The 25,593-nt window shown below is 36.8% G+C and overlaps 3 protein-coding genes and 1 non-coding gene across 4 annotated transcripts; 3 read left to right on the top strand and 1 right to left on the bottom strand.

Annotated features, from left to right (window-relative positions):
- The first annotated feature begins 1,102 nt into the window (after positions 1-1,102).
- Positions 1,103-1,692, top strand: LOC145610692 (germin-like protein 12-1). Its single transcript, XM_081665994.1, has one exon. It carries the CDS (start codon positions 1,128-1,130, stop codon positions 1,650-1,652), a length of 525 nt encoding a protein of 174 aa, XP_081522120.1. The 5' UTR covers positions 1,103-1,127; the 3' UTR covers positions 1,653-1,692.
- Positions 1,693-9,925: 8,233 nt separating this feature from the next.
- LOC145610685 (germin-like protein) lies at positions 9,926-11,059 on the top strand. Its single transcript, XM_081665987.1, has 2 exons — positions 9,926-10,049; positions 10,305-11,059. The coding sequence occupies exons 1-2, from the start codon at positions 9,926-9,928 to the stop codon at positions 10,853-10,855; spliced, it is 675 nt and encodes a 224-aa protein (XP_081522113.1). The 3' UTR covers positions 10,856-11,059.
- A 1,770-nt stretch (positions 11,060-12,829) lies between these two features.
- On the top strand, positions 12,830-25,085 carry LOC145610677 (germin-like protein 8-2). Its single transcript, XM_081665979.1, has 4 exons — positions 12,830-13,026; positions 13,149-13,205; positions 17,252-17,263; positions 24,601-25,085. Exons 1-4 carry the CDS (start codon positions 12,900-12,902, stop codon positions 25,083-25,085), a joined length of 681 nt encoding a protein of 226 aa, XP_081522105.1. The 5' UTR covers positions 12,830-12,899.
- On the bottom strand, positions 16,079-16,185 carry LOC145625774 (small nucleolar RNA R71). The gene has a single exon (XR_014110678.1). It is a non-coding gene; the product is annotated as a small nucleolar RNA R71 (small nucleolar RNA).
- Positions 25,086-25,593: the final 508 nt, after the last annotated feature.

The raw sequence follows: 25,593 nt of genomic DNA, 5'->3' as shown, positions 1-25,593 counted from the left end.
GAAATAATTTATTTTGGTCATAATTCCTCCTTGTACCTAATCTTCTTTTTTTTTTTTTTTTTTTTTTTTTTTTTTTTTTTTGTTGTTGAAATGAAATATAGATACGTAAGTACGTAGGATAAATTTGTACTATTTAAGCTTTTTTATGAAATTAAGAGCCTGTTCACTTCAGCTTAATTTCAGTTCAATTCAGTTCAGCTCTAATCAGTTCAGATCCTAATTTCCTTATCTTATAAAAAATTCATTTCATTTCTATTTAGTTAAGTTCAGTTTAGTTTAGTTCAGTTCAGTTTTATTCAGTTCAGATCAACTTTTCAATCAGTTCAGTTCATTTCAGCTCAGTTAAGTAAATATGAACATGCCCTAAGTATAGATTTGTAAGTAGGATATAAACTTGCAATTTTATTGGGATTTTTATTTTTTTCATGTAATTAGAAAATTCAATTATGAAAAGTCTAGATACATGAATGTATAAATACTTCATAACTTTCTAGTTTCTACTACTCTATTGCGTTAAAACATGATTCTTTAACCTACTTGGGAAAAATTATCTAATTTAGCAAATTGTATGAAAACATCCTCCTTGACTGTGTCAAGATAGACAAAGTCATTACCTGCTAAGTGAAGAAGTTCATTACATTAATTAACTACTCTTATTGAAAAACTAAACTACATTAGAGAAGAACGTTTCATGATTAACGACCAATTCTACGTATTTACGTACGTCTTTGAACCATATCATAGCTTCCCAAATCTCAACTATATATAGGGATCATTTAGCATGCAAAGATCACAACTTGAATTATTCGAAATAAACATTCACAAACATTAAGTAATACACCAATTTCATAAGAAAAAAAAAAAAAAAAAGAGATGGAAGCTCGTCATTTTCTTGCTTGCCTTATGTTCTTTGCCATGTCCTCCTACGTGGCCTACGCGACAGATCCTACTCAACTACAAGACTTCTGTGTTGCGGTTAATAATCCAAACAAAGAGCGTATGTTTTTTGTCCCAATAGATCCCAAATAATTTTTATATTCATCATTTAGTACTTTAATTTTCAAATTGATATTAACGGTTTTAACTAATTTGCAGTGTTTGTGAATGGATTGTTCTGTAAGAATCCAATGGACGCCAAACCCGAGGATTTCTTTTTTGATGGACTAGACAAGCCAGGATTCACTGGCAACATGTTACGTTCTAATGTCACACTAGTCTCCGCGTTACAACTTCCAGGGCTCAACACCCTCGGCATATCTTTGGCTAGGATAGACTACGCGCCCTATGGCCTAAACCCTCCTCACACTCATCCACGCGCAAGTGAAATCCTTACCGTTATGGAAGGAACCCTCTACGTTGGTTTCGTAACCTCTAACCTTGCAAACGGCGATAACAAGTTGTTCGCTAAGGTGCTTAACAAAGGAGATGTTTTTGTTTTTCCACAAGGCCTCATTCATTTCCAATTTAATGCTGGAAAAACTCCTGCTGTTGCTATTGCCGGATTAAGCAGCCAAAACCCTGGTACGGTCACTATTGCTAAGGCCGTGTTCGGGGCTGAGCCACCTATCTCCGTCGATGTTCTAAGCAAGGCCTTCCAGCTAGATGAATACATGGTAAAGAAGCTCCAATCACAATTTTGGATGAGCACATAATTCTTCCACGACTTTGGAGTTTGAACTAATTATACAAATTGTTTATGTGGTGTTTGATATGTAGAACACTACAATATATATTTATTTTTTTGCTTATATTTTGATTTGAATAATAACCAAGTGATCGATATGGGCTTGGTTCGTCAACGTTGATTGACATCATGTTATAAATATATCCTACTATGTATGGGATATTATTTTATTTCCTTATTTTTACTTGTTACAAAATTGAATTATTATGGAAAAGTTTTATCATTTACTAGTTTGGTCCTAAAATGTGTGATGAACGCATATACATAGTTTTGGTGCGTATTGTGTGCAGCTGGCCACACCATGTGGTCACTTGTAAAAGAAAAAAATAACCCCTATAACACTGATCTAGTAACCCAATAATACTGATCAAGTAACTCTACAATATTGACGAAGTAACCCCTGTAAAACTGAACGAGTAACTCTTATAACACTAACAAAGTAACCTTTATGATGGATGGCCACACCGTATGGCGAGCCACATATAACACTTTGTGATATAGTTTAGAGTATTTATACGAAATAGTAAACATGCATTAGTGTATCGAGGTTAAAAAAAAATGTCTTAACATAGTAGGAGAGTTATGGAGCTTTTAAAAATAAAATAAGAAGAGTCAATGTTCAACATTTCAACTAACATTACAGCGTACATTTGTGGATTTGGGCAAGTAATTAATAACTAAAAAATCATGGTGAATTACAAATGATCGAAGAGTTCAAGTAGTGGATAAGAATTGGAGCATAATTCCCCAATTAAGTAACAAATACATTCAAAGTCCAAGTCCTAACATCTGTGATTGGGCGTCAATGTAGAGTTGGAGATTTTGTGGAAGACATTCGAGTTTTTTTTTTTTTTTTTTTTTTTTTGAGTTGTAAAACTTTCTTTTCACTTGTTGACTTCTTGTTCCTAATGTTAAATTGTTAATTAATTAGACACTTCTTCCTTTCCTACAACACGTTTCTTTTATCACATTTGTCAATGTAAAAGTTTAATCAAATATATATGTTTTTAATTACTTCCTATATTATTGTATGTAACTGATTGGCTGTTGGTGTAGTGGTGATTGGGACTACACTTGGTAGGCAGGACCCATGTTCGATCCCCGCAACAACAATTGGAAGGGACTGAAACCTAACCATCTAGAACTGATCCCCGAATCCGGATTATATTAGCCCAAAGGGTGAACCGGGTGGAACAAAAAAAATATAATTTTGTAAAAAAAAAAAATAAATTTGAATTTTCATTAAATATACATTGAAATAAATCTAAGAATATCTTACATGAATAAATTTCTGTATACCTACAAGTCACAAATGTTAGTTAAAACAAAGTTAGTGAATTGTGACAAAAGTGTGTCAATCGGAAACGGATGAAGTACAAAATTAACATGGGGAAGTTCTGCCTATGAAATATATATTCATTTTTTCACGAACCATTAGATTATAGTAGAATCAGTAAATGACAAAATGAGAGAACTATTGGCTATTTCATTTGCCTTTTGAACCTTCAAAATAATGCAATCTTTAAACTTCATCCCTACCAGTTGATTTCTTGTATATTACAAATTATAGTAATGTCCAAATAAAGGAGTTGGCTTTTAAGGGAATGAATTTGGTTTCAATTGAGTGTTTCTTTTAAGGGAATGAATTTGGTTTCAATTTGGCTTTATATTGGTGAGTTTTCTATTAAGAAAATACAGAGTATTAAAACTTCCTTTATCTAATTGCTTTTAATATTTAAAAAAAATTATGAATCTAATTTAAGCAGTTGTATGTAGCCATAATTTTACTTTATTGTAGGTCGTGTTGGTAACAATAAGTCATAATATATAATCAAGGTTAAACCAAACTTGGGGTTAGGTTTAAAGATGTCGTGTTTGGACCGTGTTTGCATTTGGGGTGAGAGTGGTGGTGATCGAGTACGAGAAATGGGAGTGTGACCTCGTAGAGGTGGAGGTGTGTAAGATACTTTTGTGTTGCTAGAGGGTGAAATGGTGCTTGCGGCTGGGCTGGCTGGGCTGTGATGTGATAGCATGCCAGCACTAGGGGGCTGTGTGGGGAGCCATCAAGTGCTGTGCTCTAGTGGGCAGTGTTGCTCGCACAGTCGCACCTGGGCTCTTCTGGGCAGTTTTGCTCGCTGCGTGGCTGTCAGCCTGCCAACATGGGCTTGGCCTAGCCTTGGCAACATTTCTTGGGGCGATGGCATTCTAGCATTCGATGGGTCTGCCTGCTTGGGTAGTGTGCTCCGCAGGTGGGTTGCGGCTGCTTGCTGGGTACCGTAGCCTGCCTGCGGCTGCCTAGAGGGTATGTGTGGCGTATGGGGAGAGCAAGGAGTGTGCAAAAATTGTTGATTTGGATCTATGGCGATGGATCATCGTTCCCCAAAAATTATAATCCGAGTGTTTAAAAGCTAAAATATTTCGATAAGGAAGGGTATGCTCATCGAAGGTAATGTGACAGGAAATTATGATATTATTATTGGTGGAGATATCAAGACATTTGTAACCCCTACGCTCGGAAGAATATCCTAAGAACATGTATGGTGTAGATCGCGGAGCTAGCTTATGATCTGAGTAGCAGTCACGGATAGGTTTGGAAAAAAAAAAAACATCCAAAGACTCGGAGATGAGTGTAGGATGCAACAACCCCAAACTTGAGCGGAAGTAATTTGATTGAGTGCTTTTGTAGGTAAAATATTAATGAGGTAGGTTGTCGTAAGGGCATGATGCCAAAAAGATGTTAGGGAGAAGAGAGGCATGATGAAATAATAGTGTATGCTTAACATTGTTAATCGTACAAATCATACGTTCGGTTTTGCCATTTTTGAATGATGTGTGTGGGCAAGAGAAGCGAAAACCTAATCAACAAAATAATTTGAACGTGTCAATGTCGAATTCACGACCATGATCACTTTGAAAAGACTTGAGAGGACGTTCAAAATGAGTGAGAACATATTGTCGAAAATTAAGAAAAGTTTGAAACGCTTGAGACTTTTAAACAAGAGGAATGGTCCACACATGATAAGTGTAATCATCTAACAGAACTAAATAGTATTTATGACATTTTTCACTACGAATGGGAGAACTAAACAAATCACCATGTACAATATCAAACGCAGAAAAGGTTTTACTATTAAAATTATGAAAAGGCAAACAAACATGTTTTCCCAATTAACAACCTACGTAAATATCGGAGTCAAGTTCCTTATTACATTAAATCAAACTTCGACTCTTAAGAAAATTTAAAGTTGGGGCTACGGGATGTCCTAAATGATTGTGACATGTTTATGTAGAGAAAGATGTGAGAGATGTAGCTAGACAAGATGACGGAGTTGTGAGTGGATATAGATCCCCCGTACTATTGCATCTGGTTATTACCTTCCCCGTTCGAAGATCCTTCACAGAATAATCACTAGGATCAAACTCTATGGCCACAGAATTATCAAAAGTAAATTTTCTGACATAAATTAGATTTTTGATGATTTGTGGAGCTAAATAAACACCACACAAATTTAGGGATTTATTAGCAATAGTATATGACCATAACCCATAATTGGAATGAGTTGACCGTTACCCACTTGAATATAACTATATGTACTTAAATATAAAAGGGGTAAAAGGTAGTCATGTGAGAAGTTACACTGAAATCCATGCACCAAGATGGTTCATAATTATGGAAACCCATGGTTGCGTGCAAACACATTGCCTAGCTCCGTCGGAGTCATAGTCGGACCATACTCTAAACCTTGGGACTGGTAGTGTTGTTGCTGTTGCGGGGGCCCCGAGTATAGTTGTAGGCTTGAGCGGCTAGGCGTGCTGCTGTTCTAGATTAGGCCTAGGTGCGGTAGCCCACTGTTACTGTAGGTGCGGGTAAGGTGCGTAGCCCCACTGAAGGGCCTGTTGTTGCGGACCCCGATCACGGCCTCGACCACCTACATGTTGGGAAATTGATTCAAAAGTAGTTATTATTTAGAATTTTTAGTGTACGTGGGTTTATCATATTTCAATAATTTTAGGAGTCTAGTTGAGTGGATTATTATGAATTAGTCAAAGATTACATTGTGGGTGTTAGTGGGTCAGTTTGTTAGTACTTTGTTATTGGAGAATGGCATTAGCCGTTAGTGGAGTATGAGTTCCTATTATTTAGGAGTTTAAGTTATCAATTTGTTAGTATTAGGCCTATATATATCTTTTGTATTTTCCGTGAATTAGTGCGTGTGAAATGAATCATATTTAGTTGCTTTCTATTATCTTCTCTTTATAAAATATGTCTTCGACCTTTTCATATTATTAAGTTTTAGCTTCAACATGGTATCCAAGCTGATGGTTCAATCCTAGGCCTTATTAAAAAAAGTCATGAGTCGTGAGTGAAACAAAGAAGAGTCGTGAGTAAAAAAAATCAGTCGTGAGGAAAAAAAGTGTTGTGAGTTTCAAATAATAGTCGTTCATTTTTTGTGAGTCAGTAATCATGTCAAATGGTGATATAAACTCGTCGTCGCCGGCCTTAATTCCAATGTTTAAGGGTGAGAATTATCACCTATGGAGTCTCAAGATGAAGACCTTGTTTAAGTCTCAAGAGTTATGGGACTTGGTGGAGAACGGTTATAGTGAGCCGAACCCAGCACCGGCTATTCCTGATCAACAATTGCGTGAAAATCGTAAGAAGGACGCAAAGGCTTTATTGTACATCCAATCGGCAATGGATGATAAGGTTTTCCCAAGAATTTCCGTTGCGTCAACATCTAAACAAGCGTGGGATATTTTGAAGAAAGAGTATTTTGGTGATAAGAAGGTAATTGCCGTTAAACTACAAACTTTACATAGTAGTTTTGAGAATATGACAATGCAAGACAAAGAAACAATCCAAAGTTTCTTGTCTAGAGTATCTGATATTGTTAGTCAGATGAGAATCTATGGTGATACTATTACTAACGAGACTATTGTTAGTAAGGTATTAAGATGTCTTCACAAGATGAAAGACTATAAGCATGTTGTTACCGCAATTTTAGAGTCAAAGGATTTATCAACCTATACATTTGATGAGTTGATGAGTTCTTTGATGGCTCATGAAGAGAGGATGGATAAGTCTACGGATGAAGATGTCGAGGAAAAAGCTTTTCAAGTTAAAGGGCAAATGTCGGATGGTCGTTATAATGATGGAGGTCGTGGTCGAGGTCAAGGTCGTGAAGAAAGTGGTGGTCGTGGTAGTGGTCGGGGTCGTTCATCAATGAGTAGTGTTCAATGCTACTATTGCAAGAGGTATGGGCATAAAGAAGACCGTTGTTGGGATAAACAAAGAGATGAGCAAGTTGGTGATCAAAGCAAGCAAAGCAACTATGCTCAAAAGGTCGTAGAGGAAGAGACTAAGCTCTTCTAAACATAGTGTCGTGGTCGGGTTGTGAAAGTCGGGGTTGATCGAGGTACCTTGCAATGTCGAGTTCATTAAAAGTGTCGAGTTAAGATATGTCGAGTTCATTAAAAGTTTCGAGTTCAAGTTATTGTAATGTGTCGTTGGAGTTAGTTGCAATGTTTAACAATTGTCTGCCACTTTTGAATCAAGGGGGAATGTTGGGAAATTGATTCAAAAGTAGTTATTATTTAGAATTGTTAGTGTATGTGGGTTTATCATATTTCAATAATTTTAGGAGTCTAGTTGAGTGGATTATTATGAATTAGTCAAAGATTACATTGTGGGTGTTAGTGGGTCAGTTTGTTAGTACTTTGTTATTGGAGAATGACATTAGCCGTTAGTGGAGTATGAGTTCCTATTATTTAGGAGTTTAAGTTATCAATTTGTTAGTATTAGGCCTATATATATCTTTTGTATTTTCCGTGAATTAGTGCGTGTGAAATGAATCATATTTAGTTACTTTCTATTATCTTCTCTTTATAAAATATGTCTTCGACCTTTTCATATTATTAAGTTTTAGCTTCAACACTGCACCACCACCCTTGCCTGCCGGTGTAGGTAACTGTTGTGCTAGATCCGTGGTGGTGCTAGATGACGAGTCGTTGGATTGAGCAACAAACGATGATCCTAAATCATTAGAGTCATTGTTGCCTCTCAATTCCTTAAGCAATAAGAGAGACCTGGTAGTCTCAAAATTCGGCAAGGGTTTTGTTTGTTGTATCATTGCAGCAACGATGTCGAAATTTGTACTTACAAGACCAGAAACCAAGCGAACAACAAGTTTTTGTTCCGACACAGGATGATCAACATTGGTAAGTTGATCCTTCTTCAATTCCCGACAATATGAGGATCTGTTAAAAAATTTCAAAAGATGCAATTGATTAAATTGATTTTCAAGGTAATATATCGCTTTATTAGTCTTGTTGTCTTGAAAAATCGCTTTGAGTTTATCCCAAATTTGTTGCACCATATCCCATTTGCACAATACGGTTTCTAGTAAATTGGTAGAAATTGTGCCATAGATCTAGTTTTTGAAAACTGAATCAAGTCTATTCCGCATAGCATCAGATAAATCAGCAGGCTTTTTAGTTTTGGAGTCAATGTGATCAAGAACGTTGAACGCATGGACATGACATTCAAATAATTCAACCCAATTGGAGTATTGAACCTTCTCATGATAAAGAGTTAAAGGGATTGAAATTCTGATATTGTTAACTTCGAAAGCAGGATGAAAATCAGTCGAAGAAGAGTCTCCATTCTTAGTCATGGTGGCTGGCTAGGGGGTGTTAGGGAAGTATGATAGTGGCGGCTAGGGTTTAGAAAAACAAAGGAAAAAATATTGCGGAAGCTAGGTTGGATCTAAAACCTAGATTGTGATACCATGTCAGATAATCTCAAACTCCTTGAATTGGAGTGTATTCCATTGATTCATATAGGGTTACAAGAATGAGCCCTAATCACATTAGATTGGTTAGAATATCTCAAAAGATATTTTCTGAATTTTCACAAACTATATCCTTCTATACAGAATAATATCTAGAGAATAATATCTAGAATATTTATCATATATTCTATCAGTACTCATATTTATACTGTACACCTCGTACTATATAAATTTCTTAAGCAAGTGGATATGAAGATGTACGATGTTAGCAAGTGGATACAGCTGCCGCTTCTTCCCTTCTTTCTAAGCTATTGTTGCACGAATGCACGATGTTAGCTTCAGTACTTGAATTTGTACTACGGCTAAACAACCAAAATACTAGAAGAATAAGAAGGCAGACAGTACACAAATGTTTTTAACGTCTAAACATCAAGATGTACTTGTAGTAAATATAGTGACATCATTACATCAATAATCTTGAAATCACGAGGTCTAGGCTATTGTTTTAATCCGAGCCTAGTTAGTACAATATACATTAACAACCTATTTGGTAGCTTGTAAAAAATAACAACACAAGTTTGAATAAAATTTTCAACCATCATCACTGCCACCCCCCGGCCTAATAATACATTAATTTTGCAAGCAAAAACTACTACTCCATAATAACTTGTGATTTAAACTTTCAATAATGAAGTATACTCCGTATAACTTGCTTGGGATTATTGCTCCTCCCTCTTAATGGCTAATGCATTAATTTTTAAATTTTCCATCAAACATTTGTTAGAAAATAATTGTTTTTTTTTTTTAAAACACCAGAAATAATTAATTTTGCTCATAATTACTTCTTGTATAATTGTATTGTTCCAGCTTTTTCATGAAATGAAAAATAGATACGTAAGTAGGACAAACTCGTACTGTTTAAGCTATTTTTTTGAAATGAACTATAGATACGTAAGTAGAATAAACTTGCAACTTTATTGGGGTTTTTTTTAATTTTTTCATATAATTAGAAAATTCAAGTATGAAAAGTCTATTGCATTAAAATGTCATTCTTTAACCTAATTGGAAATAGTTATTTAATTATCCTACTTGACTGTGCCATGATATATAGACAAAGTCATTACCTGTTAAGTGAAGAAGTTCATTACATTAAATTACTACTCTTATTGAAAAACTAAACTATTAGCTAGAGAAGAAAATTTCATGAATAACGACCAATTATACATATTTACGTACGTCTTTGAGCCATATTCGAGCTTCCCTGAGGCCTAGCCCCTCGTGTGCACCAAAAAAAAAAAAAAAAAAAAAAAAAAACTAGCTTCCCCAACAACCTCAATTATATAAAGGGATCATTTAGCATGCAAAGATCACAACTTGAATTTGAAATAAACCTTCACATATATTGAGTGTAATATACAAATTTCATAAGAAATAAAAAAAAAAAAACAAAATGGAAGCTCGTCATTTTCTTGCTTGCCTTGTTTTCTTTGCCATGTCTTCTTATGTGGCCTATGCGACGGATCCTAATCAACTACAAGACTTCTGTGTTGCGATTATTAATCCAAACAAAGAACGTATGTTTTTAGTGTTTTTTTTTTTTTTTTTTTTTTTTTTTTTTGTCACAATAGATCCCAAACGATTTGAATAATTTTTATTTTCATCAATTAGTACTTCTAACAACTTTTTCATTGTTATGCGCTCCACAATTGAATAAAGTTGTTGGTTTATTTACGAAAATGCCATGTGAGAAACAAGTTTTGTACTGTTTCTTACTATGAGAAACTCCCTTTTTTTTCAAATTAATGTTAACGGTTTTAACTAATTTGCAGTGTTTGTGAATGGATTTTTCTGTAAGAATCCAATGGATGCCAAACCCGAAGATTTCTTTTTCGAAGGGCTAGACAAGCCAGGAAACACTAACAACATGCTAGGTTTCAATGTTACACCAGTCTCCGTGTTACAACTTCCAGGGCTCAACACCCTCGGCATATCTTTGGCTAGGATTGACTTCGCGCCCTATGGCCTTAATCCCCCTCACACTCATCCTCGTGCAAGTGAAATCCTTACCGTATTGGAAGGAACCCTCTATGTTGGTTTCGTAACCTCCAACCTCCCAAACGGCGATAACAAGTTGTTCGCTAAGGTGCTTAACAAAGGTGATGTTTTTGTTTTTCCACAAGGGCTCATTCATTTCCAATTCAATGTTGGAAAAACTCCTGCTGTTGCTATTGCCGGGTTAAGCAGCCAAAACCCTGGTGTGGTCACTATTGCTAACGCCGTGTTTGGGGCTGAGCCACCTATCTCCGTCGATGTTCTAAGCAAGGCCTTCCAGCTAGATGAACGCATTGTGAAGAAGCTCCAATCACTGTTTAGCTCCTAATTCTTTCACTAATTTGGAAGATTTATACAAATTGCTAATTATGTGGTGTTTCATATGTAGACACTTCTATATTTACTATTATTTGCTTATCTTTTAACTTTTGAATAAATAACCAAGTGTTCGATATGGCCTTATTGGTTTGTCAACGTTGCTTCATAATGTTATAAATATATCCTACTTTACATGGGATATTAATTTCCATATTTTAATATTTACTTGTTACAAATTTGAATTATTATATGGAAAAGTATTACTACAATTACTACGTTGTTTGGTCCTATAATGTGTGATGAATGCATATACGATGTAACATATAAAAAATTAAAAAAAAAAAAAAAAAAAATTACAAAAAATCACAAAAAAAAAAAAAAAAAAAAAAAAAAAAAAAAAAAAAACTATGTCTTTACCTAGTAGGGGAGATATGGAGCTTATAAAAATAAAATGAGAAGAGTCAATGTTATCAACACTTGAACTAACATTATAATTTTGTGAAATATGTTAGTTAGTAACTCATGTTGTTTAACATTTAAGAATAAAATTTTCCCAAATAAATTAATGAACTGTCCTGGATCACACACTCACAGCAAAGAAGTCTGTTTCTGACTTAGCTTGAGGGGCGATAGGCCTGATGGCTTAGACTTGATACGGTTGCGAACAAAACTAGCACCGCGCCAGGCCACTTATAGAGAGCCCTGTATCATACTGAATGTAGACTCATAGTCCTTGTTAATCTTGACTATCAAGCATGACACGAGCACCAAAGGATTCAAAACCCTACAGTACTTGAATTTGTACTACGATTAAACAAGCAAAATACTACGAGTAGAAGAATAAGAAGGCAAATAGTACGAAAAATTGAACTACGCACTTTTACCAGGGGATCGGAGGGGGTTTTTTAATGTATAAACATCAATAATCTTGAATTCACAAGTTCTAGACTATTGGTTAAATCTTAAATCCGATCCTAGTTATATAGGAAGTACAAAATACATTAACAACGTTACGTAACCCATTTGGTAGCATGTAAAAAATGACAAATAAAATTGAATAAAATTTTCTACCATCACTAATGAAGTATACTCCGTACGTATAACTTGCTTGGGCTTATTGCCCCTGCCCCCCAATGGCTAACACATTAATTTTCCATCCAAGATTTGTTAGAAATAATTGATTTTGCTCATAATTCCTACTTGTATTGTTTCAGCTTTTTTATGAAATGAAATATTGATAGGTAAGTAGGATAATTAACTTGCAACTTTATTTGGGTTTTTAATTTTTTCATATAATTAGAAAATTCACCTATGAAAAGTCTATTGCATTAAAACGTCATTCTTTAACCTAATTGGAAATCTATACTTATCTATACTTCTATACTTATATATTAAAAAGTGTTCCTAAAACAAAATATGTTCTACATGTCAGCAATATGTGCCACATGTCACTATAAACATGACATGTCACCTTCACAACATAATGCTTATGACAAGACTTGAAATCAAGACCAACAAGTCTTAAGTTACAACTTACCATCTTAGCCATTTACTAATTGTGGTTTTTTATCCAACAAAATTATAGTTAATTTAGATAAGTTAATTCGTGTTTTATTATACCATTTGTTTTCATTATGTAATAATGGAATTTGACAACTAAAACATATTTTTAGCAAGAATTAAACTCGAAACCAACAAGTACAAACTAGCAACCCAGGGCATCCGGGCCACACACTCGTAGTTATTTGATTAAGTATCCTACTTGTCTGTGTCAAGATAGACAAAGTCATAACCTGTTAAGTGAAGAAGTTCATTACATTAATTAACTACACTAGTTTCATGATTAACGACCAATTATACGTATTTACGTACGTCTTTGAACCATATTCTAGCTTTCCTGGGGCCTACCCCCCTCGTGTGCACCCAAAAAAAAAAAAAAAAAAAAAAAAAAAAAAAAAAAAACTAGCTTCCCTAACCACAACTATATAACGGGATCACAACTTGAATTTGAATTATATATCGAGTGTATTATACAAATTTCATAAGAAAAAAAAATGATGGAAGCTCGTCATTTTCTTGCTTGCCTTATTTTCTTTGCCATGTCTTCCTATATGGCCTACGCAACGGATCCTACGCAATTACAAGATTTCTGTGTTGCGGTTAATAATCCATACAAAGAACGTATGTTTTTTTTTTTTTTTTTTTTTTTTTTCAATAGATCCAAACGATTTGAATAATTTTTATTTTCATCAATTAATACTTTATTTTTTAAATCGATGTTAACGATTTTTACTAATTTGCAGTGTTTGTGAATGGATTATTTTGTAAGAATCCAATGGATGCCACACCCGAGGATTTCTGTTAGAGATAATATCGAAAAATATATGTGTGATATATTTTCTGTATTGATCTTATTAGGAGAATAATATATTTAGGTTATAAGATATTATTAAAGTATATCTTTTAGGAGATTGTTTCCTATCTTATGTTCTTAGGTTTTGTATAAATACTCTACCCATTGATAATAATAATAATAAAGCCATTCTATTCTCTTCTCCATAATTTGTCATGGTATCAAGACCAGGTTAAAGTTTGGGACCGCTCACAAAAATTTTTCCCCCTGTCGGTGGGTTAGAAAGTTAAACCCACCGGTGGGATTCAAAATTTTGCTTCCGCTATGCAATATTAATACTCTTTAAATTTTTATTTTTTTTTGGGTTGGTACACGTTAATCATATGTGTATGTGAATTTTTTATTTTTTGGGAGAATTTTTTTTTGTGTGGGAGTATGTGAGTGGACTTCCTCCACTATAACACATCTTTGGAGATGAAGACATTAAATAGCATTATGCTTCTTGTGTCGTGAGACAAGATATATTTGGTTCTCTGATGTGTCCGTTTTATATAGTATTTTACCCTCGTCCCTTGGTCATAATTAGTAGTGTTTTTGGCTCTTTAGAGCCACTTTTATTACTAATTGGTGTTTTCCAGTGTTTTCGTAGATTTGGTTGACTTTTGCAGGGATTTATGCTTTTGGAGTATTTTCCCGAGTTATTTTGGAGCAATCACGAGCATTGGAGAAGCACGACCAGAGTTTATAGCCCAGGGCCGGTTAGAGACATCGAACCGGTGATTAAGGGCTCGGTATAAGTGATACCGGGGCATTTGGACCGAGTATTCAAGACCCAAAGAGGAAACCCAGATTGGCCCGAAGAATTGGAGCCCAATCGAAGTCCAAATAGTGGCCCAAATGATCTGCCCGGCCAAAAAGGCTGGCGCCCGGAGGCGCGCCCGGTGACGCGCCCGGCCGGGCGCGAGATTGTTATTAGAGATAAAAAGGCGCGCCCGATCGGGCGGTGCCTCGCCCGATCGGGCGCGTGTATTTTTAGGGGACGATTAGCGTCGTTTTAATTTGTTTTAGTTTAGGATTTTTGTACGGAGTATAAATACTCCTCCGTAATACGTTTTTAGGTCGTCTCTTCTCTGGGACCACTTCTTCTTCTCTCAATCTTCTCTCTTAGACTTTCTCTCTCTACTTAGACTTCTCTCTCTAAACCTTTATTCTTAATTATTTATTTAATTCCAGATTTATTTTGGTAACGATTTCTCTTCCCTTAATCTTAGTTATCTATTTTATTCCTCTCACCATGATTTATTTTATTACTTTGATTAGTTTAGTTTTTAATATGTGTGAGTAGTTTAATTTCTAGGGTTTATGGGGATCTAATAAATAATATGAAGGGGTAAATTATTGTTGTTGATTATCAATGCTAGATTAATTTCCTATTGATTGATTTAATGCTCTGTGACTAGATTAGGCCTATCTTTTATGCATGAGTTTGACAATATTGATTCAAGAATCGAGAGATGAGAATTGATGTTTAGGTCTAGTTTCAATAGGCAAGTTAATTTATAAATGGTTAAGTCAAGATTCGAGAGATGAGATTTAATACCGGTAAATTAATTGTGTGATTGTAATAAGTAGCGAGAGCCCTTTACAATCTGGTTAATTGATGCATTGATGATTGATTATTATTGATTATTGGTATTGCATGATAATTTCTTATTGGATTGTTTTAATGTTTTAAATTGCGGCTTGTAAAAGTATAGCAATATTAAATTGATGAATCGAGCAGATGTTAATTTGATATTAAAGGCTATTTTCAATGAGGACTTAGATCTAGTAAATTGCGAGAGCCTGTTAGATCTATGTTGATTAATAAATTGCGAGAGCCTGTTAATCATGTTATTTATGCAATGTCAATGATTGATTACTATGTTTTACCTTGGAGTTTTATTTATTGGTGAACCTATACCCTAGATCCCTTTATATATTGTTTTCTCCCTACTCTTATTCTTTGTAGTTTAGTCTCATACTTAATTATAAATATTGGTTACTTAAATAATTTAGATTATAATAATTAATTGGAAGTAAAAAGACTTGTTTCCCTGTGGAGATCGACCCTACTTCCCTATCTACCTTAGTTAGTGATTTAGGTATTTATTTTTTATTAGGGGATACGACTTTACCCTGTAAAAATTTGGCGCCGTTGCCGGGGAAACGGTTTTATTTTTATTTCTGATTGTTTTTGTAGTCTAGATTATTTCTCTTTTGTCTCAGAGAGCGTTAGTTCTCTGAGACAAATCTCATATTTGCTTCTAGTTTTTGTTTATGCCCAGGTGTTCCAGATCAGGTTATATCCCATTCGATCCTGAGATCGAACGTTCCTTCCATAGACAGAAAAACTTCTACAAGCAAATCCTGGCGGATTCTGGTGATACTAATAATAATCACCGCGATCCTCCAACTGATTCTAGCGATTTAGAGGTATCATCAGACACAGAATCAGAGATGACGGCTCCAAAGAAGCTTAGTGATTATTCACAACCAAAGCTTGCGGATTTTCCACATCTCACCCCTATTCCGGCTCTTGATGGGGTTCAATTTGAAATCAAACCCCAATTTATAACGATGATAGAGAGGAAGCAATTCAGTGGAGCCAAGGGTGAAGACCCGAATCTTCACATTGCCGACTATTGTCAATATTGCAACACCATAAGGCAAGCCGGGGTCACTCAAGACCAAATCAGGGAGATTCTCTTTCCCTTTTCTTTAACTGGAAAAGCTAAATTGTGGTTTAATGGCTTAAATAGAACTACACTTGGTATAACTGACTGGGAAACTCTTGTTTTGAATTTCTATAACAAGTATTATCCTGCAGAGAGAACAGCAGTACTACGGAGTGCGATTCAGAATTTCGCCCAAGAAGCCGACGAGTCCTTATATGAAGCTTGGGAGAGGTTCAAGGACTTACAAAGAGAATGCCCCCACCATAATTTAGCACAATGGCAGTTAATCCAAGCCTTTTATAACGGCATTGGAAATTCTTCCAGAATAATTTTAGACTCTGCAGCTAGTGGGAGATTTATGAATCTTAATGTTGATGATGCAGGTCAATTGAAGATATGGCGATACACAATTCCCAATATGGGAATCCCAGAGGATTTGCTAACAAGGGGAAACATAGTGTCGACTCTGTATCCTTCTTGCAAGCTCAACTGACCTCTATTTGCCAAAAATTAGATAATCTGAGCACTGTTAATGTAGCTAATGTTTCTGCAATTAATAATAATTCTAATGAGGCTTTCTGTGAAAATTGTGGTATTGTAGGTCATTGGGAGCAGGATTGCAGGAGTTCCGTGGAGCAAGTTAATGCCTTTCAAGCTTATAGGCAGAATAACCCATACTCCAACACTTACAATCCTGGGTATCGGAATCATCCATACCTTTCCTACCGGAGCACTAATGTTTAGAATCGAACCACCACAAGAACCACAGGTGCCACAGCAACAGCAGCAGAAGTATTATCACCCAAATGCTAGCCAGAAGAATCAACCACAACAACTCCCCTCATCTTCCGACCCTTCTTTGGGGGAAATTAGAGCAATGTTGGTCAATATGCAAAAGCACATGGAGAGCAAAGATGCGACAATTGATCAAATTTTAGCGCATAATAAAATTGTAGATAATCAAATTGCGCAACTCTCCGCTACTCTACAAGCACGCCAACAGGGAGCCCTTCCGGCACAGCCGACTAGGCCTACGGATCAAGCATTTGCAATTACTCTAAGGAGTGGTTCAAACTATGAAGGGCCCTCTATGCCCAGATTTGATGAAACTATTTTATTAAATAATGCTAATCTTGATTCCATTAAACCAAACAATGTAGTTGCTAGCCCTGCAGGGCTAGAGGATAATACTAACACATCTAATTCTACATTGCAGGGTAAAACTCCAGAGAAGATGGCTACTCCAGACAAAGAGAAGAATGCTTCAAAGCCAATTATCAAACTTCCTTTCCCCAATCGTCAATTGAAGACAAACTTGGATAAGCAGTTTGGTAAGTTTCTGGAGGTGGTAAAAAATTTGAAGGTAACAGTTCATTTTACTGAATTGATCACACAAATCCCCTCATATGCAAAATTTATGAAGGAAATATTGACGAGAAAAATGTCTATTAGTGAGGTAGAGACAGTAGCTTTCACTGCAGAGTGTAGTGCCGTACTTCAAAATAAGTCTCCACCTAAGTTAAAAGATCCGGGTAGTTTTTCTATCCCCTGTCATATTGGTAATCTCTTGATTGATAATGCATTATGTGATTTGGGTGCTACTGTTAGCGTCATGCCATTATCTGTGTGTTCTAAGTTGAATATGGGTAAGTTAAAAGCTACCAATATAACTCTGCAAATGGCCGACCGTTCTTTCAAATACCCCCTAGGTGTTTTAGAGGATGTCCCCGTTAGAGTAGGTAAATTTTATATACCTGTAGATTTTGTTGTTCTTGATATGGCTGAAGATAGGCAAACCCCAATTATTTTGGGTAGACCATTCCTTAACACCGCAGGAGCAGTCATAGATGTAAGAAGTGGTAAGCTAACACTATCAGTAGGGGACGATAAAGTGGTTTTTAATCTGAATAATGCCCCCAAAAGCTCCATGACTGAGGAGAAATGTTTCAGTGTCAATGTGGTTGTAAATTATTCTAACAAGCCCCAAGCTCTTGAAAAAGATCCCTTGGAGGCGGTATCTTGTGTTGCATCCTTTTCAGATGAGATAGAAAGATGGCAAAAGGAAGTTGATGCAATACAAAGAGCACTCTACAATGTTGGTCTTGGTTTCGAGGATGAACAAGTGGAACCGATCGAGCAAGTTGTGCGAATCGAGCCTACAGTATGTGTTCCGCCAGATCGAGTTGCAAGTGTTGAACGCAATGACAATTTGAAGCAACATTCGATCGAAGAAGGGTTTTTAGTGCGTAGCATTGAAGATCCCCCATTCCAAGTCAAGGAGGATCCACCAGATAAGGCAACTTGGCGTCCCACAGGTTATGTCAGGAAGCCGCATCGCAGCCTAAACATCGCTAGACCGGGTGAGAAACCACCCGATCAAGCGTTAGGCCAAGGGTCCTAGGAATTGTACTTGGTAAGAAGGTCGTGCGGGACCTAGATAAACCAGCGCTTTGCGGGAGGCAACCCGTATTTTTAATGCTTTTTAGACTAGTTTTTCTTTTCGTTTTCTTATGTGAGGAGAGATGAGGGAATTTAATGAGTTTTATGAGTATTTGTACAGGTTCGAAGGAAAAGAGTTAGACAACTTTTTGAGAACAGAAGGAAATTAGCATTCCCCGATTTAGTCTCGGGCCCGACCGGGCGAAGATCGCCCGATCGGGCGCGAGAGCAGGGTTCCAAAAATAAGAAATTTCGCACGACCGGGCGCGAATTTTGACGTTTACGGACTAATTTATCCGCCCGATCGGGCAAGCCTCGCCCGACCGGGCGCGAGAAGTGAAGAAATTCTGGGCGAAATTTCGCCCGATCGGGCGAATGGCGCCCGACCGGGCGCGAGAACAAGGTAGAAAATCATGGTAAGATCGCCCGACCGGGCGCGAACACGAGACAAATTAGATCGCCCGATCGGGCGAAGCCCGCCCGACCGGGCGCGAGAATCAGCCCAACATTTCTCCAGATCGCCCGACCGGGCGACCCACCGCCCGACCGGGCGCGAGCAAGGTTCCGCGTCTTTATTCCGTCTTTTCTTCTTCTTTTTTCATTTCTTCTTTCCTCTATACTTTCTCTCTCTAAAAACTCAAATTTTTTTTTAACTTCTCTCTAAGATTTCTCCTCCATTACCAATCCAAATTCAAAACTTTTTATATATTTGTGATCCTCTCTTCATTCTCTTCACTCTCATACAAAAATTTTTCAGTTTTAATTCAAAATATTTTTGACCCATTTCGTCTACATGGCTTCAAAGAGGGCAAGATCCATTTTTGGTAGGAGCTCCAGCTCGAGGGAGGAGTACGACCCAGACTTGCAGCTCCCGTATTGGCCGACGATCCGGATCGTGAGCCGGGAACAGAAAGAACGATTGGAGCATTTGGTCGGTCGTGAGGTAATCCCTTCTCGGTGGTTACACCGCCCTACCCTAGAATCATATGGTTTGTTTGATTATGTTAAACGATTTTTGAATGATATTGGCATGAGAAAATTTGTTGACATGCATTATCCTACATACCGAGAACTTACCTTTGAATTTTTGTCCACTTTTCATGTTGTTAGTAGTAGGAATGGGCCTAATTTTTTTTTCAGGTTAAATAATAGAAATATTAGTTTAACTTTTGTTGAATTTTGTAAAATTTTTGAACTAAATTCTGAATTATCTCACCAGTGGCATGCAGATTATAAAATGGGTGATTTATATTATTCTTTGACTGGTTTACCTGCCCCCGACCCCTAACATGCTAGTACCAAACCCATTCACCACCCCGTCCCGAAAATCTGGCAAAGATTTGCAGGATTGTGTTTTTTGGGTAGGGCTGAGCCTCATAATGCTCAAACCAACGAACTAGCTATCATTGGACACTATGTATACGGGTTCGGGAAATTGAACATAGGCAGGTTTATAGTTCCCCACCTGAGTCGGCATGCCACAACCAGCACCACTTCCAAGTCCCCTATCCGTTTAGGTGGCCTTATCACTCGATTAGCGGTGAAAAAGGTCGGTTTTGTAGTAGACGGACCCCACCAGCTGACTAACTGTGGACCAGATACCTACATGACTGCTAGGTATTTTGAGGATGTGGGGTGGGTTAGGCCGGATAGCGAGCAGACACCCTTTTGGTGTATTCGGACTGGGAACGAGCAACCTTTGCCCATTTTTCCCCTTCCCAGTCCAGACTTGACCGCCTTTCCCCCAGGGCAACTTTCTTACACCTATGATGCTTTAGTTGCCAACGCTAGGGGACAGGCACCACCACCACCAGTTCCACCACCCCAGCCTCAGCCCGAGGTGGATTTCTCTCCACCTCGTATGTCCCATTCCGTCCCTCATGTTGACTCTGACCCAGTTTGGGATTTTCAGAGTATAGGTCAGGCCCTAGGACGTATTGAGCATTCTCAGACTGACCTTAGGAGGATGGTAGGCTCTATTGACCAGAGGTTAGGGTACCTGGAGAGGAACTAGGGTAGAGCTCTCTACCCTATGTACGATGATTATGCTCGTCGGGGCAACATTCCCGACGACGCTATTCACCCTGACTGGTTTCACCCTCCACCCCAGGGATACGATAGGGATCCCACTGCCCGTGGTATTTACTCTGACTATTCTTCCTTTTTCGGGTACGGGCAGGACATTCCTTTCGGGGGACCGGCGGGGGGGAGTTTTCACGCTGACTATTTTGGTGGTAGCTCTTCTGGTGCAGGTGGTGCAGGTGGCAGTGGAGGTGCGGGCTTCGGCTCGATGGACGAGGATGATGAGGACTAGCTATGCTGGGCTAGTTTCCGAGCCAATGAGGACATTGTCTGATTCTGGCTTGGGGGAGATTTTGGTTTGGTATTTCTATTTTCTCTTTTCTTTTATTTTTGGTGTGTTTTCTTAGGTTAGATTTTTTCGCTTTCTAGGTTAGTTTTATTGCTTTATTTATATATAAAAAAAAATCCAAAAAAATTGAAAAATAAAAAAAAATCCAAAAATACGTTCCAATGAATTATAAATTATGCTTCCCTGTGCCCCTTACTTGAAAAATCTGTTTTTGATTCTTGGTATTTGATGATAGGCATTGTGGATTAGTTGATCATGATTTGATGTTTGATTGCCTTGAAACCTTAACATGCGTCAATTTTGTCCAACTACTTGTGAATATAGTGCTTGACTAGTTGATTTGGTTAGGAAATGTGTGATAGTTCCATAATTCCTGGTATGTCAATGAATTTGAGTATTGGTTTGCAACTACTAGTAATGTTTATATGATTCATTATTATGCACATTGTGGAGGACGAAGACATTTGTTCTTTTAGGTAGCCTCCAGATATTGTAGATACATTTGTTCCCTTCTTGCTACCCATGTTGTTGCCTTGACTTTTTGTTGTTTATTAGCCATATTACAAGCCTATTTTGCCCCATTGGTTACTAGTCCCAAGATTGGCTTGGGGGAGCTATTAGTGAGTGAGGTGAGGGAGTTTGTAGTGTGCTTATTATTTGCACAATTTGGGTGGGGTTTGAGAAGTTGTTTTGTTGTTATTCATGTTTATTTTTGATGAGTTTGAGAGTTATATTTTCTTGAAAAAAATAAAGTATGATATTATGAAAAAAAAAAAAGAGAAGTTCAAAGAAAAAAAATGTGAAAAAATAAGTGAACTTCAAGAGAAAAAAAATGTTCAAATGTTCTAGTTGGAGGGTGATCAAAAGAAAAATAATTTTGAGCCTCAATGAAATATTCAAGTTTGGAAAATAAAGTTTGTTTATTCACTCTACTTCTTCATTATTATATCTTATGAGTGAAATTGTAAGAGTTGGGATTATTTATTATGATTGGAGTATATTTGGTTGATGTTAGAGTCGGTTATGTAGGAGATGTTGATCTTTATTTATTTTTATCATGGGCTTTATTAGGATTTGCTCCCTTAAGCATAGCTTTACTCTCACTTGTTCCCAAAAGATTCCTACCCTTTACCCTAGCCTTACATTACAAGCTTTAAAGACCTTCCGACCTTTGTGCATAGAATTGTATGAATGTGAAAGTGTTGTTTATCAATGCAAGTTATGATTTGACATATTTCGAGTCGACTAGTAGGTTGGGCGTTCATTGTTTTAAACACACGAGAGTGTGAGTTGGGAGGGCATTGTTCACATAAAGGGGTTGGATGGAGAGCGATCGAGTACATCTTTTACTCGCCACAAAAATGAGAGTTGAGTGCGTGAGCACTAGTCTTGAATTCTATATGCTCTTGTGGTTTGCTTTGTTTGACAATTGTTAGGGAAGATTGGTAGTTAGAGGGATTTGATTGGTTGACTCTGAAGCATGTTTATTTGATTTACCCTGGATCGTTTGTGCTTGATTTTTACTTTTTGGGGTGAAGTGTATTTATTGATTCATTGATGAGATCTTTGCTTAGGGACAAGCAAAGGTTTGGCTTGGGGGAGTTTGATGTGTCCGTTTTATATAGTATTTTACCCCCGTCCCTTGGTCATAATTAGTAGTGTTTTTGGCTCTTTAGAGCCACTTTTATTACTAATTGGTGTTTTCCAGTGTTTTCGTAGATTTGGTTGACTTTAGCAGGGATTTATGCTTTTGGAGTATTTTCCCGAGTTATTTTGGAGCAATCACGAGCATTGGAGAAGCACGACCAGAGTTTATAGCCCAGGGCCGGTTAGAGACATCGAACCGATGATTAAGGGCTCGGTATAAGTGATACCGGGGCATTTGGACCGAGTATTCAAGACCCAAAGAGGAAACCCAGATTGGCCCGAAGAATTGGAGCCCAATCGAAGTCCAAATAGTGGCCCAAATGATCTGCCCGGCCAAAAAGGCTGGCGCCCGGAGGCGCGCCCGGCTGGGCGGGAGAAGCGCCCGGTGACGCGCCCGGCCGGGCGCGAGATTGTTATTAGAGATAAAAAGGCGCGCCCGATCGGGCGGTGCCTCGCCCGATCGGGCGCGTGTATTTTTAGGGGACGATTAGCGTCGTTTTAATTTGTTTTAGTTTAGGATTTTTGTACGGAGTATAAATACTCCTCCGTAATACGTTTTTAGGTCGTCTCTTCTCTGGGACCACTTCTTCTTCTCTCAATCTTCTCTCTTAGACTTTCTCTCTCTACTTAGACTTCTCTCTCTAAACCTTTATTCTTAATTATTTATTTAATTCCAGATTTATTTTGGTAACGATTTCTCTTCCCTTAATCTTAGTTATCTATTTTATTCCTCTCACCATGATTTATTTTATTACTTTGATTAGTTTAGTTTTTAATATGTGTGAGTAGTTTAATTTCTAGGGTTTATGGGGATCTAATAAATAATATGAAGGGGTAAATTATTGTTGTTGATTATCAATGCTAGATTAATTTCCTATTGATTGATTTAATGCTCTGTGACTAGATTAGGCCTATCTTTTATGCATGAGTTTGACAATATTGATTCAAGAATCGAGAGATGAGAATTGATGTTTAGGTCTAGTTTCAATAGGCAAGTTAATTTATAAATTGTTAAGTCAAGATTCGAGAGATGAGATTTAATACCGGTAAATTAATTGTGTGATTGTAATAAGTAGCGAGAGCCCTTTACAATCTGGTTAATTGATGCATTGATGATCGATTATTATTGATTATTGGTATTGCATGATAATTTCTTATTGGATTGTTTTAATGTTTTACAATTGCGGCTTGTAAAAGTATAGCAATATTAAATTGATGAATCGAGCAGATGTTAATTTGATATTAAAGGCTATTTTCAATGAGGAATTAGATCTAGTAAATTGCGAGAGCCTGTTAGATCTATGTTGATTAATAAATTGCGAGAGCCTGTTAATCATGTTATTTATGCAATGTCAATGATTGATTACTATGTTTTACCCTGGAGTATTATTTATTGGTGAACCTATACTCTAGATCCCTTTATATATTGTTTTCTCCCTACTCTTATTCTTTGTAGTTTAGTCTCATACTTAATTATAAATATTGGTTACTTAAATAATTTACATTATAATAATTAATTGGAAGTAAAAAGACTTGTTTCCCTGTGGAGATCGACCCTACTTCCCTATCTACCTTAGTTAGTGATTTAGGTATTTTTTTTTTATTAGGGGATACGACTTTACCCTGTCATTCTCCTTGTGCCGTGAGACAAGGTTTGTGACTTGATTCGAGCATGATTTTGCTCCTTTGGATATGAGCGTGGTTTACTCTGAAAAACCAATAAGAAATTTGAGTGTGGTTTACTCTGACAAACCAATATTTGATTGGAGCTCGGTTTTGCTCTGGAAAAACCAAAATTATTATATTTGCAGGTTCGAAAAGAATGACGTTACTGTTTGATTGATTGATGACTGATGAGTTCAAAAAGATGAACGTTCTCATCGTTGAAAAAGAAGAAAAAAAAAATTGAAGGCGACATCACAACAGTGTGCATCTCGGCTTCAACAATTTGAAGTATTTCCAATCGTAACATTCGTGTTATTGCCGTTACGATTGCGGGAGGGTGTTAGAGATAATATCGGAAAATATATGTGTGATACATTTTCTGTATTGATCTTATTAGGAGAATAATATATTTAGGTTATAAGATATTATTAAAGTATATCTTTTAGGAGATTGTTTCCTATCTTATGTTCTTAGGTTTTGTATAAATACTCTACCCATTGATAATAATAATAATAAAGCCATTCTATTCTCTTCTCCCTAATTTGTCAATTTCTTTTTGGAAGGGCTAGACAAGCCAGGAAACACTAACAACATGTTAGGTTTCAGTTTTACACCGGCCTCCGTGTTACAACTTCCAGGGCTCAACACCCTCGGCATAACTTTGGTTAGGTTTGACTACGCGCCCTATGGCCTAAACCCCCCTCACACTAATCCTCGTGCAAGTGAAATCCTTACCGTTTTGGAAGGGACCCTCTACGTTGGTTTCGTAACCTCCAACCTTCCAAATGGCGATAACAAATTGTTCGCGAAGGTGCTTAACAAAGGTGATGTTTTTGTTTTTCCACAAGGTCTCATTCATATTCAATTCAATGCTGGAAAAAAACCTGTTGTTGCTATTGCCGTGTTAAGCAGCCAAAACCCTGACAAGGTCACTATTGCTAACGCCGTGTTCGGGGCTGAGCCACCTATCTCTGTGGATGTTCTAAGCAAGGCCTTCCAGCTAGATGAATACATTGTGAAGAAGCTCCAATCAAAGTTTAGCTCCTAATTCTTCCACGACTTTGGACTATTTGTACAAATTGCTTAATTATGTGGTGTTTCGATTCATACGTAGACACTAGTATATTTATTATTATTATTTGCTTATCTTTTAATTTTTGAATAAAATAACTAAGGCCCTGTTTGGGAGAAAGCTGAAAGCTGAAAGCTGAAGCTGATTGAGTTAGCTGATTTTGACTAGCTGATTTTATTAACTGATTTGACTAACTTATTGTATTAACTGATTATATAAAAGTGTTTGGTAAATAGCTGATAGCTTAAAGGTGAATGAGTATGTAAAATGACCAATAAGCTAATTGTGGGGTAGGTAGTTTAGATAGGATTTTAAATTAAATGAGGTTATAAGTGTAATTTCACAATAATTAATGAATAAGTTAATTGAAAAAGCTCCTAAAATGAGCTTTTTCAAAAAGAGCTTATTTAGTGGAATAAGCTCTTTCAATAAGCTTAGTACCAAACACTTGTATTAGCTTGTTTGACTAGTCAATCAGCTAAAG

This window comes from Chenopodium album, chromosome 3 (genome assembly GCF_948465745.1).
Source record: "Chenopodium album chromosome 3, dcCheAlbu1.1, whole genome shotgun sequence".
Taxonomy (NCBI): Eukaryota; Viridiplantae; Streptophyta; class Magnoliopsida; order Caryophyllales; family Amaranthaceae; genus Chenopodium; species Chenopodium album.
Note: the sequence above shows the minus strand (reverse complement) of the source record. Positions and strands in the feature narration are given on the sequence as shown.

Excerpts from the sequence above, each read along its gene's own strand:
- LOC145610685 (XM_081665987.1), top strand. The coding sequence starts at position 9,926 with ATGGAAGCTCGTCATTTTCTTGCTTGCCTTGTTTTCTTTGCCATGTCT. Across the intron at positions 10,050-10,304 it reads TATTAATCCAAACAAAGAAC|TGTTTGTGAATGGATTTTTC; the intron begins GTATGTTTTTAG and ends ACTAATTTGCAG.
- LOC145610692 (XM_081665994.1), top strand. The coding sequence starts at position 1,128 with ATGGACGCCAAACCCGAGGATTTCTTTTTTGATGGACTAGACAAGCCA.
- LOC145610677 (XM_081665979.1), top strand. The coding sequence starts at position 12,900 with ATGATGGAAGCTCGTCATTTTCTTGCTTGCCTTATTTTCTTTGCCATG. Across the intron at positions 13,027-13,148 it reads TAATAATCCATACAAAGAAC|TGTTTGTGAATGGATTATTT; the intron begins GTATGTTTTTTT and ends ACTAATTTGCAG.